At 38.4% G+C, this 18,199-nt stretch overlaps 1 protein-coding gene across 2 annotated transcripts; it reads left to right on the forward strand.

The window, feature by feature from the left end:
• Positions 1 to 516: 516 nt before the first annotated feature.
• On the forward strand, positions 517 to 16,870 carry hspa4a (heat shock protein family A (Hsp70) member 4a). Of its 2 annotated transcripts, XM_088320639.1 has the most exons (19): positions 517 to 846; positions 2,872 to 2,929; positions 3,001 to 3,141; positions 3,285 to 3,407; positions 4,632 to 4,731; positions 6,134 to 6,267; positions 6,346 to 6,590; positions 6,660 to 6,736; positions 8,149 to 8,300; positions 8,389 to 8,495; positions 8,725 to 8,858; positions 9,357 to 9,538; positions 10,986 to 11,063; positions 11,423 to 11,572; positions 12,667 to 12,792; positions 12,875 to 12,982; positions 13,985 to 14,104; positions 14,203 to 14,364; positions 16,102 to 16,870. In XM_088320639.1, exons 1-19 carry the CDS (start codon positions 740 to 742, stop codon positions 16,300 to 16,302), a joined length of 2,505 nt encoding a protein of 834 aa, XP_088176765.1. In that variant the 5' UTR covers positions 517 to 739; the 3' UTR covers positions 16,303 to 16,870. The 2 variants fall into 2 exon arrangements, with proteins under 2 accessions (XP_088176765.1, XP_088176766.1); XM_088320640.1 differs by lacking the exon at positions 10,986 to 11,063.
• Positions 16,871 to 18,199: the final 1,329 nt, after the last annotated feature.

Below are 18,199 nucleotides of genomic sequence, written 5' to 3' on the forward strand. Positions count from 1 at the left end.
CAACAATCGTGGTATAGTATACCATGATGAAAAATATAACAAAATTCAAAAACAAGTTAATTATGCAACTTATTGTAAACCCTTTGACAACATAAAAAATATTTCTTTTTTTTTTTCTTATTTCCAAACAAATTGAATTAGAAATGTCTTTAATATGTTTGATTACAACGTAGAGAACAAGGTGAACAAGATTAGACGTGGTACTACAGGATAAACTGTAATAAATGATAAACGTCAAAATAAAATAAACACCGAAATTGAAATAATTGTTATGATGTTATTTTATTATGCACCCGTATATAACAGAGTGCAGTACAGTACTGCACAAGCATTTACAAAAAGTTCATCTAATTTAACAGCAAATACTGCGTTATACATATAAATATATAAATAATAAGGGCCTAAAGTACAGTGAATGTTTAGAAAGACGTTCGAGAAACAAGTAGAATAAACCATAGAAAGATCTAGAAGGTTAAAATAAGGAAGTAAAATATCGCGATACCTAGTGGCGAGATTTTAAAGAACCACATTTGCGACTGTAGTCAGACGACTAGGAATGATCGGACTTAGAGTCACCGGTCAACGGTGAATATTATGTCTGCTAATTACCTCAGCCCAAGTCTTAAAACTTATTTGCTGTAATTTTCTGCATTAACATTACCGCACGAGGGTCATTTTGAGAAAGAAAACACAGTTGAACGCAAGGACGTTAAGCTAAGTTTGAAGACTCGGCTCCAAAATGTCTGTGGTGGGATTCGATTTAGGATTTCAAAGCTGCTATGTCGCCGTAGCTCGAGCTGGAGGAATTGAGACGATTGCAAACGAGTTCAGCGACAGATTGACACCGTAAGTACTTGTCACGAATATTTTTAAACATTAGTCTTTAGGGCTAATGTTTTTTCCGAGTCATCATCCTCATCTCCCATGTCTGGTAGTTAAGTAGCACGTGAACGCAACCTCCTTTTCTGACTTACCAGTAGCCAAACTTTTTTTTTTAATTCAATACTCAAAGTAAGTATCTTGATTTAAAATAGAAATAAAGGATCATCACAGTAAACAAAATAAACAAATCTTCTTTCTAATATTGATTACATAACAACCACGTTCCCACCTTGTTTTAGTAGTGGGGTTTGATATTGTGTAAGAGAAGGAAGTTTAGGTGAATGCAGACAAGAGAAAGGTAATGTAAGGTGATCTAGAAGTGGTGAGGTAGATGGATTAGATATTTTGTTGAATGGTATAAAGTTGCAGGAAGTAGATGGTCCTCATGTGCGGTCCTTTCTCAAGGTTTCTTCATTTTCCTCATGTTGAGGTTTTAGTTTTTCTTTCCCCTCATGTAAGTTTTAGATCAGGGGATGGTGTAATAATAGTCTATGGTTTGCAATAATCTATCTGTGGTCTGTGCAGCCCTTTGAGACTCTTTGTGATTAAGGGCTAAACAAATAAACATGACTTGACTTAGGTATTTCGGATTGTATGTGGCAGCAGGTGGTGTTTTGGAGGATAATGTGAAGAAGAGGATAGATGCAAGGCCATGGGTGTGCTGAACGGATTGTTCAAATGTAGAGGTCTGCAAAAGAATGCAAAGTGGGGATTGTATGAAGGTGTGGTGATGCCAACAGAGATTTTTTTTCTGCTCGGAAGCATGGGGTTTGAGAGTAAATGAGTGTCATAGGTTAAATGTCTGTGAAATAAGATGTTGGCTTAGTATCTGTGAAGTGACACGACTGGATAAGTTAAAGACCGAAGAAGTAAGGAGAAGAACTGGTGTGGTGAGAGAGCTTGTTGAGATGGCTGATGAAAATCTGAGATGGTTTGGACATACTGAAAAAATGGGTAAAGACCGTTTGACTAAAAGAGTGTAGTGCAGAAGTGGTGGGGAATAGAATAAGAGGAAGGCCCAAATATGGTTGGATGGATGGGGTGAAACATGGTCGGTTATTTAATGGTGAAGGATAGTTAAGAATGAGTGACATCGGCACATTTGAAGAGGAGGGGGTAAACCAGTGTATGCTGTCTGGCCGCTTTGCTGATGAAGGGATGCATGGCAAAACAACTCACCTCTTGTTGTGCTGTGGGCTTAATGCTTGGTGTCAGATAGTTAAGAGTGAAGGGGGATGAATGTTTGGTGAATGCGAGTTTGGTCTTAAATCGAGCCACCTCCCACGAGGAGGATATGACTCTGGTATATAGATAGACAGTCGTTGGAGTGAATTTCATTACCCGTTGACCGCTGATGGGCGGTGTGGTATTATTGAGGTGTTGACAACGTTGGGTGCGACAAGCACCGCCCGACCGGTGTGTTTGTTGTCAGAAAGAGTGCTACCATGGCGACGACAACAGACCATGCTTGTTGGGAGGGCATAGCTGTCAACCTCAGCCAATTGCTTCCCCTATGAATGATTGCACTTTCCCCTTTTCAACAATAATAAACAAATAAACAACAGTGTTATTTCTTAGTTTTTATCCCCACTGACTCTAAATTGATCAACGTCAAAATGGGCAAGACGAGATCGTTCTGACAAAATAAAAAAATGTTTTTTGTCCCATAGAAAAAATGTTAAACAGCTAACACAAATTAAAATGATCAAATTGTGAAGTGAAATTGCCGTATAACCAGTGATGTAAACCTATGGTCAAGCCCCTTTTTGTTGTATAGCTACTAATCACAAATATTTTCAAAGGGTTGGAAAGACCATCATTTCTACAATCTACAAGTAGTTAAAAAAACTGTTTGAATATCTAGACACCGAGGGCTGAAACACAATTTCAATTCTCGGTTTTGCTGCAGAATTGACAATAAAGCTGACTTTGAATTATGAACCACACTACAACGTGTTTTCATGACTTGTAAATAATATGTCCCCTTAGGTCTGTCATCTCATTCGGACCACGGAACCGATCTATAGGAGCTGCTGCCAAGAGCCAGGTGAGCGTTTCCCCTTCCCAAGATGCCATTCTCGGTCCAGGAATCCTTTTCATTATCATTCTTGTATCCAGGTGGTGACCAACTGCAAGAACACTGTTCAGTGCTTCAAGCGATTTCATGGCAGGGCCTTCTCGGATCCTTACGTCCAGTCAGCAAAGTCCAACCTGGTCTATGACCTGGCGCCATTGCCCTCTGGGGCCACTGGGATTAAGGTGGGAAATGTCTTTATCTATAGAAACAAGGCAAGGGCACATGTACTTTTGTGATTACAATAATTTCGATGCACACACAAAGTAAGTCCGCATCTTTGTTATCATAAATTTAAGTCCCAATTGAAATATTTCCTGGATGTCAGGTGAACTACATGGAGGAAGAGAAACTGTTCAGCGTGGAGCAGGTGAGCGGCATGCTGCTGACCAAGCTGAAGCAGACGGCTGAGAGCGACCTGAAGAAACCAGTGGCTGACTGTGTCATTTCTGTAAGAAACTACACTGCTATTACTACTTTTCTAATGGTGTAGGTAAAGTAATACGCTCAGTCTCATGATTCGAACTCTAATGTTGTTTCTAAGGGGTGCTCAAATGTATGAGGCTTAGAAAGAACACATTTGCAAGTCTTTCACTTAGATGACCTGCCCCCTTTAAAAGCCCCTCCACGCTTGGATACCTTATTTATAAAAAAAAATTCCATTGGTCTATGGAAAATCGAGAATAATGCCCCTTTCTCATTGTATGTTATCTATTTTTCTCATCCTATTATTAGTAGACTCTCAGAATATGACATGAGGGTTTTTTGGTTTGAACAATTTTATTGACACTATTAACAGCAAATAAACAATGTAAGGTTTGAACAATTTTTCTCGACAATTTTAACAGCAATTAAGCATATTAACAATTTCGTTATATCTGACAATATGACGTTTTAACAATTTTTTCCGACATTTTTAACAGCAATTAAACACACAATTTCATTGTATCATATCCCAACAATATTAATTTTTATCGACACTTTTAACAGCAATTAAATACATTCACAATTTCATTATATCATATTCTAACAAAATGAGGTTTCAACCATTTTTATCGACACTTTTAACAGCAGTTAACCAATGTGTAAAGGGCAATACTAAGAATTATCCCAACCCAGCCGTGCAACTTGGAGAGGGAAGAAATTTGCTAGCCTTCTTTGTATTACATGCTTATCACAACCTATGTTTTCATGGTTATCATATTTCTCCTTCTTTCTCTAGCATCGATACAAGTTTTGGGACCACAAGCTAATAAATACAGAAAAAAAACAATGAAAGCTGGCTTGCAAAGGCTTTAATATGCACACAATATTCTGAACTGAATGGAGAAAAAGGCATTGTGGGATGTAGTTCGGCCAATGGACTATCTGCAGTTTTATGAAGCTGTGCACAAACCAAACACAGAGCAGCATTTTGTATGACAATGATTTATAGTAGACTGGCATCTTAAAAAAACACCACAAGTTTGAGTTTTATAAGTTGTAAGGCATGCAAAATAAAGTGTTGCTGATGTCGTATAAGTGAGGAAAATGCAGTCTACAATGACTGAAAAAACATCTTCTTCCACACTTTAAAATGAAAACACTGTAAGGCAGAGACACCATATGCCGGGGGTCAGCTGTAAACGATTTCTCCACATCCTTAGCAAAGCTAATGTTACTTTTTCCTCCGCAGGTTCCCTGCTATTTTACAGACTCAGAAAGGAGATCTGTCATGAACGCTGCCCAAATCGCCGGCCTCAACTGTCTCCGACTAATGAACGAGACTACAGCAGGTACATTGATACATGTACGGTCCTTATAGTAGCACTCTGTTATTGCTAAAGTGTCTTCATTCACTGATATTCTGTTATGTGAAAAAATCAAAAGTCAAGCAAGAAAAGAAAATATTTTGAGCTGAAGTCCTTAAAAATATTGTTTGGCAGGCCGATAATAATGGCTGCTTCAAACTGCCCATAATTAATGGCAGCCACATGTTTTTTAGAACAAAACAATAATGCACTCATAGAAATGATTGATGATGATTGATGTCAGTCAGACATGGCATTCTCTTGCAAAGGGTTTTAAAAAGGTAGTATAATGGGGGCCATGTTGTATTAAGGAGGTTTTTCATGAGACGTCGACAACATATTTAAACATGTATGAGTAGTGTCACTAACATATGTGGGCCACTGGTTTGGCTGCATAGTAGTATAGTCCTTCAGAAACTATGATTCATGCCTCTCATACACGCCCACATAAACCTTTGAACTCACAAGTCCCACCAACTGTAAACTGGCTTTTTTTTACCAAGGATTGAAGAAGTTCATTTTATTGTTAAGAAAAGACCAGTTAAGGAAATGCACTATTCCTAATAATGTAATTGTATATATAACTGATATAATAGAATAGAATGTATATATTTTTTATTCTCACATCATAGTTTCTTTGTACATCTGTTTTCAGACATCAAAATAAAAGTGCTGTTTAAACACATTTGATGTACAATAAGAAAAAAGAAGAAATTACAATCATCCAAACGAGAACCTCCGTGTTTGAGAGAGAGAAAAATGGGGTGACCTGCTCGATGGATTACAACTTGTTTACAAGATTAAACATAGTGCTCTGGGATAAACACGATCAAACACTCAAGAACAGAAAAAAGATGATTTTTTTTATTGTGATAAAAAAATAATACTTAAAAGATAGTGGTTATAGAATAGCCTAAATTGTAAGTACATCATAAAATTGAAAGACGTTGCAACGTTGTGCAAAAGTAAGAATAAAATGTGAAAATAAATATTTTTATACTACTGCAGAAAGCACTATTTTTCATTTATGAAATGGTATTGATCACGAGGCGTTAACCACTAACAAGTTATTCATAAGTAGAAGATACCATGGTAATTACCCCCATATTTCCCAGTTTCACCTGCCCCAGACTAGGCAGCCCATGATTTCCTGGACTGTGTTAATGCCACTATGCATGAAACAAAATGGATCACAAAGCATTAACCACTAACAATTCATTGGCAATTAGAAGAAGCTATTGTAATGAGCGTAGTGCTACAATTGCCCCAATATTTTCCACTTTCTGCTGCTCTAGAGTGGATAGGGTGCAGCTCATGATTTACTGGGTTTTGTTGATGATTCTCTTTATGGTTTTGTAGTAGACATAAACTATTTTGCTTATTGCAGTGACTTTGGCGTACGGCATCTACAAGCAGGACCTTCCAGGTCCAGATGAGAAACCCAGGATTGTTGTGTTTGTCGACGTAGGTCACTCTGGTTACCAAGTGTCCGTTTGTGCCTTCAACACGGGGAAGTTAAAGGTGATTATTCAAGAATTTGTGGTGTATCGTCATGCTTAACGTGCCCCGTCGTATAATATCACTCAAACGTCTTTCCAGATCCTTGCCACAGCGTTTGATTCTGAGCTTGGTGGGAAAGACTTTGATGATATTCTTGTGAGTCACTTCTGTGAAGATTTTGCCAAGAAGTACAAACTGGACGTCCGGTCCAAGCCTCGGGCGCTGGTGCGCCTTTACCAAGAATGCGAGAAGCTCAAGAAGCTGATGAGCGCCAATTCATCTGACCTGCCCCTCAACATCGAATGCTTCATCAATGACATTGACGTGTCCAGTAAGCTTAACAGGTGAGATGGGAAAAAATGATAGTGTGTTTTTTTTCCAATTATAATTCCCTTTTTGTTTTGGATCCACAGAAGTCAGTTTGAGGAGAAGTGCGCAGGGTTGCTAGCCAAAGTGGAGGCCCCGCTACGCAGTGTTATGGAACAAGCAAGTAAGTGCAGACCATTATAAAGATAAACACACTTTTTTCAAGAAAATGGCATTTCTTTGTACACAGTACAAAGAAAGGATTCAACATTAATCCTTTCTTAGGTAGGGGTCAAGTTGCAATATAGCAGGGTTAGAAACCTATGGTAATAAGCAAATGCCTCCCATACCCCAGACAAGAACATGAATATAACAAAATAATATATCATAAGTTGTACCTATTTCTCATTTACATGTATATGATTAATTACTATTATAAATTAATATACCTGTAAAGGAAAAATGACATTTTATTTACTTTTTGTGTAACGTAGCTTTCGCTGGACCAGTGGTGTGAGTGGGTGGATGCTGCGGGGGAACTGCGGATTCAAATCATAACCAATTTAAGAGCTCCTGCTAGCTTTCTTATGAAAAAATAATTTGTGTAAGCGACGGTATAGATGAATTTGAATTATTTTTTTCGTGATAATCGAAAGCTTCTTTTCCCCTTCATATTTTTGCTTCTCCCTTTAGTACACTGCAAGCCTTGGGACTAGGGGTAAGATTGGGCCTAAAAAATCCAGCCCCTGGCTATTAAAGCCTGAACCAGCCCGAGCTAGACCAGTTAAGTTGATTTGAGGGATGCATTTTCCTAACCTAAATCAATAGCAGACCAACACTTTGTAACCCGTCATATGCACAAACACAGCAAGGTCAGAATTGTATACGTTTTTAGGCACACTAAATCAGTTTTTCCGCAGATCTTTGAAAAGTCTTAAAACGCATTGAATTCATTATTCTAAAACAATAAAAATACGATTTTCAGTTGTATGAACTAAAAATATTTGGTAGCATTCAATTGTCTTTTTTTTTTTATTATAAATTCACTTTTATAAATTACTTTTGTGGCAACATAGCGTGACCACAATAACTGAACTATCAAAACGGTGATTTGGTTTCAGTCGGGCCTTACAGAGCAGATTCATCTTTTATGCCCACCCACAATACACGCAGCAACTTTGGACTAAGACATTTACTTTGGACCATGGGAAACTGTACATTTAATGGCAAAAGGCTGTCCGGCAAACATTTTCGCCATAGATCAAATCTGTGCCAGCGTATGTGTAGGATTCAAGATGTATTATGTGCAAGAAAAATATAGCTTTTTTTATTTTAACATGATTTTTTGGGGCATTTTTTTTCCCGACTTGGTCTTACATTTGATTTCAAAAGGCTGAAAAAATTCTTACATTTAACCTGCCTTAAGCTGTAGGAACCCTTTAAATAATTTGTTGTTGGTGTGCTATAGTGGGGGGAAAAACAACTTTCTCCACACCTGTAAAGTGAAAACGTCTTAATGCGGGGATGCTGTATCTTTGGGATTTACCTATTTGGTTGAAATGTTGTCCAACTTTTTCCTTGCACCCCTGCTCTCAGAGTTACGAAGAGAGGACGTGTATGCAGTGGAGATTGTCGGTGGCGCTTCCAGGATTCCCGCCATTAAAGAACGCATCAGCAAATTCTTCGGCAAAGAGCTGAGCACCACTTTGAATGCAGACGAGGCCGTTGTGAGGGGCTGTGCACTGCAGGTACGCTACAAAATAGATTATACTTTTGTGTCCTGTTACACGCTTAAATTGACAAATCTTTTCTTTCAAATTGATTTCTTCCACACAGTGTGCAATCTTGTCTCCAGCCTTCAAAGTTAGAGAATTTTCCATCACAGATGTTGTCCCATACTCCATTTCTATCAAATGGAACTCTGCAGCAGAGGAAGGACTCAGGTAGGTGATTTTTCACGTTTTTGACTGCGTTGATGAATTAAATTAACATGAAGGCATCAATTTTGGTCAATTTTATTTGTTTCAATCATAATTCATATCTGTTACATTTACCACAATTTTTTAAAGTATAATGCTTTTCTTCTCTGCACCTAATCAGTTTAAAAAAAAAATCCAAATATATTAAAAAAAAAAAATGTAATTTTACCTACTCCCACTTTTTCCTTGAAAGCGATTGTGAGGTGTTCCCCAAGAATCACGCCGCCCCATTCTCCAAAGTCTTGACTTTCTATCGGAAGGAGGCCTTTCTTCTAGAAGCGTACTACAACAAACCCAAGGAGCTGTCCTACCCCAACACCTCCATAGGTAAATAACACCGGTACCATTACTTATAATAGCCATGAAAACAATTAGTTAAGGCAAGGGTGGGCAAACTACTGCCCGCGGGATATATACAGGCTTTTTAATCTGTCCCGCCAAACAAAATGTATAAAAATATAATCATAATAAAGATACAATTATTAAAAATGAAATATTAATACAATGTCGATTTGGTGCTTGTCTCCAGTGTCCCTTTTTGTGCCTGCCCACATGCCCCACAAAATTGAGACATGTCTTTTTTGAAATACTAGCAGCAGAGTGATTAAAATTGGATAGGCCTACATTGTCCTTTAATACTCATTTATTGCCGAAGTTTCGGATAAAGACTTGATCGGCAGATGCAAAAAAAATCAAGGGCCCCAGGCCTTTTGCCAAATTTTTATACCCAATGTTCAACTCAGTTTTTACGATGTTAATCAAAACATTGAGTTAAACCTTTCGGACGGCACAGAAAAGATAATCGTTCCCACTTCGCCCCCACAGGGCAGTTCCTGATCCAAAAGGTGGTCCCTCAGTCATCCGGAGAAAGTGCCAAGGTGAAGGTCAAAGTTCGAGTCAACATTCACGGCGCGTTCAGCGTGGCTAACGCTTCCCTCATAGAGACGGTAAAAGAAACAAATGGAGAGGAGCCCATGGAGACTGACCAGGCGGCGAAGGATGAGGAGGTCTGTGTCCTTTTTTTTATTACCTATTTTATACTTACACACTTTTACATGGTTGCTGTTTTTGTACCGTATTTTCCAAACGACGAGGTGCACCTAAAAACCTCAATTTGGCCCAAAATTTGAAAGTGCGCCTTATATAGCGCAAAATACGCCAAATAAGATTGGAACTGTGTACATTAATGTTATCTATGCGTTCCCTTCCAAGATTTTACAGTATATTACGGTTTATTACCTTAGTTGAGCAATGATTGATCGAATCTGTATACATTGTTGATCTAAATTGCAAAACATTATAGACAACTGCAATTTAACCCGAATAGTGGCAATAAAAGTGGTGACGTTTTACCACTAGTCCACAAGCGGTCAAATGGCACGGCATCAGACATTATTTCATTGTCACACTGTTTTTACTCACAATGCAAGAAACAATAATAGGCATAGTGCATTTTGATGGGTTAAACAGTCTCTCAATTTCTTCACCAACGAATGTTAAAGAATGAAGAAAACGGAAAGTCTTTCAACAAAATATATAGCTGTTTTACCTACGTACGTACGCACGCATGCATATAAAACAGCGATGTTATTGACATACAGGTGAAGAAGTGGAGAGACTGTTAGACCTATTAGAATGCAATGTTTAAAGTGTTGTAACACCGGGAGTCAAAATAGTGTGATAATGGGACAAGCTCTAATGCCATTTCTTGCCGCCACTAATCAGGTTAAATTTCCACGGCATACAATGTTTTGCGATTTTGGTCAGCAGCTTGGATTGCATTCATATGTGCATGTACACACTATTTTTAGGGGTTGCGCCTTGTAATGTGGAAATTTTAACAATTTATTTTGCTGTTCATCACTCTCATTCTTTATGTGCAAATGTGCTTGATCTTTTCTCTTATTAACATTTACACAAAAAGATAAACATTAATGTGTCTAAAAGGCAGAACAGTGTTTATAAAGCATGCAAAAGTGTACAAAATTTAACAATGATGAAAGTTGTAACCAATATTTTAACTATAAGTTTGCTATTGTTATTTTTTACCAATTGTTGCATTTGTAACATGGAAAACAAGAAAGGTTCCCTGGTCCATTCAGGGTACTTCTTAAATGTCTTCACTATATATATATTTTACTATGACATGAAAAAGGCAAAAATGCATTTTGCAGGCCACACTGTACTTGCCATCCAGTTTTGTTGTCACTACAGGATGGAATGTAGCAGGATGGTGCCCTTCATTTCTTAACAAATTCTTCTCTTGTCTTCAAACACAGTTGCTGTAAAGTCATCTGTTTTGGAACTTTCAAAAATCAATTTTTCTTGTCATTTGAGAGTTGTCCAAGAAAAATAATGCTATTAATTGTACTGATACTTTTAACATTATCAGAGAAAATCTGCAGATGGCCTGTCTGTATATCATTTTTGCCTGTTTTTATGTTGTTGTGCCAGAGTAAAATGCAAGTAGACCAGGACGATCCAAAAGCAGTGGCTGGGGCAGACAAGAAAGGTGACACAGATGAAATGGAGGTAAAGATTATTGCATTGATGCATTTAACATGAGATGAAATTGGAGCAGGGTACAAGAAACTCATCCAAAATCAGATGAGACAGCTTTAAAGGGACAGTGTATTATTTGGTATTCATGTTTACTGCTAACCAGTCTACAAATCGTTTCTGGCCTAACTATAATGCCTGTTTGGTACAATGATGGTGTTTTTTAATAGAATTGTTAAGCCACCATATGCTTCTCTTGAACACACTTTATTTTTTCAAATACTGTTTTTTTTTCTGTTTTTTTTGTGTCAGTTCAAAGTTGCATGTAGGTTTTAGAGACAGTTTTGTTTGATGCTTTAGCTCCTTGATCAATCTTCCATTCTTGATTTCAGACGGCAACAGAAGAATCACAGAAGGAGAAGAAGAACGAGCCCCAGGCAAAGAAGGCCAAAGTGAAAACAAAGACGGTTGAGTTGCCCATCGAGACCAATTTGTGTTGGCAGCTGTCCACTGATGAGCTAAATATGTTTGTGGAGAATGAGGTAATGTTCTAAAAAGCACCTGGCAGGTCTAACTTGCACTTGAGAGTCCTTATGTTCAAAGCGACAGTGTCCGAGAATTTACCAGGAGAGTTCTTTGTTGCATAGAATGGAGCTGAAGTGCATGCATTAAAAGCTGACATGTTACAGAAGGTAACAACATTCAGAAGCCTACCTCTAGATTTTCTTACATGAATAAGGAAAGGAGGAGTTTAAAATAGTGACAGGACATAAAAGCTGCTGTAAATCCCCTGCAGTAACGTCGAAAGTCTGAGCAATCTGGATCCAACTGGAGCGGCTGAAAAAAGCCAATAGATGGAGTTGGTCAGACCTTGTCTAAGTGACTTAGATTAGTGGCTAGTAGGAGAAGCTACTAAATGGGACAATGACGACAAAGCAAGCCTTATTTACACGGAGCAGCTAACAATAACAGCAGTGAGCCATAGTCTGGAGCCAAATGGCTAACTTGAGTGGCTAGAGGAGGAAACAATGTAAAAAAGGGAGGGGGGGCAGATGGCTGAATCAAGCTGTTGAAGGCAAGTGACACGGAAGGATGTAGCAGAAGCACCTAATAATAACAATAGTGGCTTGTGGCAAGCCATAACCTGCAGCCAAGTGGCTAACATGAGTAGCTGGAAAAGGAAACAGCCAAGGTAAAAAGTTGCAAAAATTATGGGACTAGGCGGCCACCTCATGCAGGACTCGTCTGTGAGCGCGAAGTGGTCATTGCATGCTAAAAGCACCACTAAATAATCCAAGTAATTCGGGCTTCTGTAAAGGATGGCTGCCAAACATGCCAGCATCTTCAAGTTGTGAAGTAGAGTTACAAACTTCTCAACCTACAAGATATTTGTGAGCTGGTATATGTATTTTTGCTCATTATTTGAATCATTAGTGTTTTATTTAAATAAATGAAGCCTTTTTGAACCACAAGGGGTCGCTAAATATTACCCACTGGTGTTTCAAGCTATTGGCTGGTCTTTGATTCACTTGTCAAACCTTGAATTCACAAGTTGAAACTAAAGTGTTTTATTTATTTTACCACTTCTATACGACATGAGTAGAAAGCTTTTCATCACTCACTACTTGTCATTTAGGGCAAGATGATGATGCAAGACAAGCTGGAGAAGGAGAGGAACGACTCTAAAAACAACGTTGAGGAGTATGTGTACGAAATGAGAGACAAGTTGTGTGGGCCCCTGGAGAAGTTTGTCACTGAAGCGGTGAGAATATAGAAAATATATAAACATTGAACTCAATTTTTCGAAACTTGACATTTTTCCTATCATGTGTGTCCATGCGCAGGATCGTGATTCGTTCTCATTAAAATTGGATGACACGGAGACGTGGCTGTATGAAGATGGAGAGGATGAAAAGAAGCAAGTTTACATTGATAAACTGGAAGAATTGAAGGTAAGAGTTTAGTATTCGCTGAGGATTGATGGCTTGTAACCGCGTTTCACTGATCGAGACGACAATAATCCGTTCTGAGATGGGGACCGCAAAACTATATTGCCGCAAAGCCGGGATATAAACGTATGATAAATAATTAATATGTCTCATACCCGAGATAAAAACATTGAAATAACAAAATACCGTCGTAGATATTGAGTAATATTTGTGTGTAATGTACGTGCATAGGATGGAAATACACAAATGAATATACATTTAAACGAAAAATGAAATTGTGTTTACCTTTGGTTCGACGTAACTTGTGAATTTCCCTGCGGGGATGAATAAAGTATCTATCTATCTATCTATCTAACTTTAGCTGATCGAGTGGACGCAATTGGGGGAGGAGATGACCCTTACATAATTTCCTTGCTTTAATCACCTCCTTACTCATGTAAAGTCCCGATCTTTTATTGGTTACGGCCATGCGATTTAGAGGAGATAGCCTTATGTGTGCCTTTTTCCTATTTCTTGATGATCATAAGCTCCATTTCCATGGTTATCATGTTTCTGCTTTTTCCTTTATCATTCCTGCAACCCACAGCGAAAAAGTACAGTATTTAAAAAAAACTGTATTTTATTGCCCTTACTGGCAAAGTCTTAACAAACCACAAATGATTCTGAAGAAATTAAAGAGAAAGACATTGTGGTAGGTTATTCACTCTATAACATGTAGACATCTTCAAGATGCTGTGACGCAAACCAGTAGTAGACCAGCATTTTATGACGTCGACCAATAGCAGACAGGCATCTTGGAGACATAACTCATCATACGCACGAACACCGCAAAGATTCAATTTTATAGGTTAAAGAACGGCTCACAAATCAGTTTGTGATCTTGTATAATGGGGAAAATATCGTAAAGAAGGGCCGAAAAACATCTTATTCCACACTATAAAACCAAAAGGTGGACGCTGTATCCTGGGAGTCTACTATAACTACAATGTCCTTTCTCGGCCACAGAAAATTGGGCAGCCTATTGTTGAGCGAGCCATAGAAGCTGAGGAGCGGCCGAGGGCGTTTGAGGAGCTCGGCAGGCAAATCCAAATGTACATGAAGATCCTCAATGCATTCAAGGCAAAGGTATAAGCTTATGACGTCAGTAGAATTTAACAATTCAAGGTTAAATTATTTCAATCAATTTTTGGTTTAAGATATTTACGGACATGTTTTATACACAGGAAGAAACATACGCTCACTTGGACGAAGCGGAAGTGACCCGCGTGGAGAAGCTTGTGAACGAGGCAATGGCTTGGGTGAACAACAAGATGAACCTGCAAAGCAATCGGGATTTGACTTTGGAGCCGTTGGTCAAAGTCGCTGAGATTCAGGCAAAGTCCAAGGTAGGTAGCCAGTCCAAATCCAGTTCTTCTCAAATAGGAAGCAAGACCACCTTGTGGGGTGCAGTAGAATCCCATGGGTGGCACAATGTTTATTTATCTTTACAGTAAAGTGTAAGTGCACATTCCTTACTGTAGGTGGAAGTAGTTCCCAAGGATAAAATTCTACCGCTTCAGGTTTGGGATGAAATGAGAGAAAATTTATGGCAGCAAGGATTTGCTAAAGGAGTCCAAAACGTTAAAATATGTGCACTAGACTTTTTGTATGTCTAGTTCAGAAAAGTAACGAAATAAGCTGAAGTTTAGGGAATCAAAACAATACCAACAGCCTGAGCCATGCAACTGTTTATTGCCAAGATCTCAATAGCCTTATGCACATTAGAGAAGTAGAGAGGAGACATACCATATGCTACTACTTCTATAGATAATCAAGATATATTATTGTGAGGAACAGAATAATGATTAGAAGCACAAATCCATGAGACATGCACAAATTGTGCCCAAGCTTTTTGTTGCCCCTCACACGTTATAAAGAAGTAGAGAATAGACACAACCAAGTTGTGCTAATATTAGTATAGAAAATCAAATATATTCCAATTAGGAAAAAGCTTTCAGGTGCCTCAGCACATAATGAAAGAAGAGGAAGAAAGGAGATGCAACAAAGATGTGCTAGTACTTCTGTAGAAAATCCAAAAATATTACAATGAGAAAGATAAAACAGATTAGAAGTACATGTGCTTTCTGATGCCTCTCCCGCATTATGAAGAGGTAGTGAGAAGACAAGACCAAGAAAAATATATTCTAGTGTGGAACATGTAACCAGCTCAGTAGCCTAGATGGTAGGGCGCCCGCTTTGAGACTGGGAGGTCGCTGGTTCGCGCCTCGGCCGAGTCATACCTAAGACTTATAACATTGGTAAAAATGGCGGCGCCCTCTGTTGGCTGCGGCTGCATCGGCTCGCTACAACGGGTCAGGTGTATCGACAATTCGTTCTGTGTACATTGTTACAAAGAATGACAATACAAAGGAAATTATTATTATTATTAGGAGTCCATATCCTGAGCCATGTGACTAATTATGGCCAAGTTCTCCGTTGCCTCCGGCACATTATGAAAAGGTAGAAAAGGAGACATGACCAAGTTGTCCTACTACTATAGGTACTGAAGATGATCAAAATATATTCTAATGAGGAGCTTAAATGTTTAGAAAAATTATAACAAGCAGTGCTGGCTGATTGAATACTCTAATGTGGCGTCGAAGGACTAATTATCAGGTCTTTTTTAGTTTTTATTTTGGTGTCTGTAACCTCGGTGGAACTGTTTAAAGCTAGGCTTAAAACACATTTCTATTCTAAAGCTTATGAATGATCCATATTTCACATTGACAATATCTGTGTATTATTTGTTATTGCGACATTCATTGCAGCCTGGTCATCTTGGATAGGGGATCACCTCATGTCTACTCAAGGTTTCTTCATTAACCTCATGTTGAGGTTTTGAGTTTTTCCTTGCCCTCATGTAGGTTTTAGACCAGGGAATGGTGTAATAATAGTCTGTAGTTTGCAATCATCTGTGGTCTGTGCAGCCCTTTGATACTCTTTGTGATAGAGGGCTTTACAAATAAACATGACTTGACTTGACTCAATATCTGATGTCATTTTTGGCTGCAATTAGTGCAATAATTATAGTGCATCCTTAAAAAAACTGCTCATTCCTTACTGTTGTTTTTTTTCCTTTGCAGGAGCTATACTCAACATGCAACCCAGTGCTGTCAAAGCCAAAGCCCAAGGTCAACCCACCAAAGGAGGAAACCGACAACGGCCCCACAAACGGGCACGAGGCACAAACTGATGTACCGCCGCCCGACTCGGACAACAACCAACCCACGGACGCGCAGCAGAAAACTGCAGAGGGCAAACTCCCCAAAATGGACATCGACTAACATTGTTTTTGCTGTTTTCCCCGTCACGTTGCGCTTCAGAGAATCCAGCAGCATTCCCATAGTTTATCTGTGTTGTTCGCATTTGGACACATGAATACATTTGCATTTAATTTTCTCGAGGTAGAGTGGCAAGTTGGAATGTTCTTCCTTATCCACTTTAAAGTCATTTCTTTTTTTGTATTTTGATTTAAAAGACAGATATTTGTAATGAGTTCAAACAGAGATAGTTTATTTTTTCTGCAGTATTTTGTTTCTTTACAGTTTGTGTTATTCATTTAGTTGTATGAATCTTCACTGGTTATTTGTGTTTTTCTACAAAAAGCTTGCCCAGGTGCTGCTGTCTATCATCAAAAAAACAAAAATAAACTTTAATGATTAAAGAGTGAGTTTGATTTTTTTTTTTTTTTTCATTTTAAATTGTACTGAAAAGAAACCTATGAGTAGGAAGAAACTGTAAGACTATCTCAATATTCTAATTTCCTGGGATACAGTTCTTTATTTTGTGTAATGCAAATAGAAAAACTCACAAATGTTCTGGATTCATTAAAAATGAGCTGAAATTTTGCAAGTCTAGTAGCCTAGATGGTAAGGCGCCCGCTTTGAGACTGGGAGGTCGGTGGTTCGCGCCCCGGCCGAGTCATTCCTAAGACTTAAAAAGTGGTCGGCGGCGCCCTCTGTTGGCTGCGGCTGCATCGGCTCGCTACAACGGGTCAGGTGCAATCGACATTTCGTTCTGTGTACATTGTTACACAGAATGACAATACAAGGAAATTATTATTATTATTATTAATTATTGCTAAATTTTGGCAGAGACTCAAATATCGCATCTCAAAATATTAGACTACTGAACAATGATAAGTATATTGATAGGCTGTAAGCCAGGAATCTCTAACACGTGGCCTGCAGGTCGTTTCAGTCCCGCCTAGGGTTTGACTGGCTCGTGAGACAACACTGAAACAAGTGCTAGACAAAAAAAAATAGCTGCAGTTTGAAATATCGCCACTTGATGTCGCCAAAACTAGGCTACACTCCTAAAGCAACTGGCTGAATTTTATCTTCATTTATTTATAATATAATAATAATAATATAATAATTTCCTTGTATTGTCATTCTGTGTAACAATGTACACAGAACGAAATGTCGATTGCACCTGACCCGTTGTAGCGAGCCGATGCAGCCGCAGGTAAATGGTCTGCATTTATATAGCGCTTTTCAAGTCAATGACTTCCCAAAGCGCTTTACAATGTGCTTCACACTTACCCATTCACACACACTCACACACCAAGAGCGGCCGTGCAGCCATGCATGGTTTTTGTATTTCTGTGTATCTTTTTTTTTCATTTTCTCCCAATTTTGATTTATTTTTCTCTTTTCCTATTCCCTGTTGCTCTTTCTTTTTATTTTTCTTTCTTTCCTTTTCATTTTGTCTGTTGGTCTGAAGGTCAGTATTTTCTTCTCTCTTTTCCCTGTTTTTTTTCTATTGTCTCTTTTTTTATTTCTGTCACTCTTTCCCTCTCCTTTTTTCACGTTTTTCTCTATTTCTCTTTCTCAATTTCTTTATTTTTCTGCCAGGTGTTATTTCACCATGCGGCCCGCGAGCTAAATTCAGTTTGACACCCCTGCTGTAAGCCATGACATTGGAGAATATATTTATGAGAGAGGGCATTGTGTTGTGGAGAAAAACAGAAAATGAAAAAAATGGGGGAGCAAATACTGAATATTTACAATTACAATAAATATTCCTCTTTTTTATCTTTAAGGTCTTTAAGTCTTTATTGAGTGTTTACCCTCGAGTGCCATGTCTAATCTCTTTGCACCCAATTTTTCATAACGCTGATATAAATGACAATAAAGCCTGTTAATTCAATACAAATACTGTACCCTTATTTTTTGTTTT

Source organism: Urocampus carinirostris, chromosome 17, assembly GCF_059441175.1.
Source record: "Urocampus carinirostris isolate Australia breed hairy pipefish chromosome 17, RoL_Ucar_1.0, whole genome shotgun sequence".
Taxonomy (NCBI): Eukaryota; Metazoa; Chordata; class Actinopteri; order Syngnathiformes; family Syngnathidae; genus Urocampus; species Urocampus carinirostris.

Excerpts from the sequence above, each read along its gene's own strand:
- hspa4a (XM_088320639.1), top strand. The coding sequence starts at position 740 with ATGTCTGTGGTGGGATTCGATTTAGGATTTCAAAGCTGCTATGTCGCC. Across the intron at positions 6,268-6,345 it reads TCAACACGGGGAAGTTAAAG|ATCCTTGCCACAGCGTTTGA; the intron begins GTGATTATTCAA and ends ACGTCTTTCCAG. Across the intron at positions 11,064-11,422 it reads GTGACACAGATGAAATGGAG|ACGGCAACAGAAGAATCACA; the intron begins GTAAAGATTATT and ends TCTTGATTTCAG.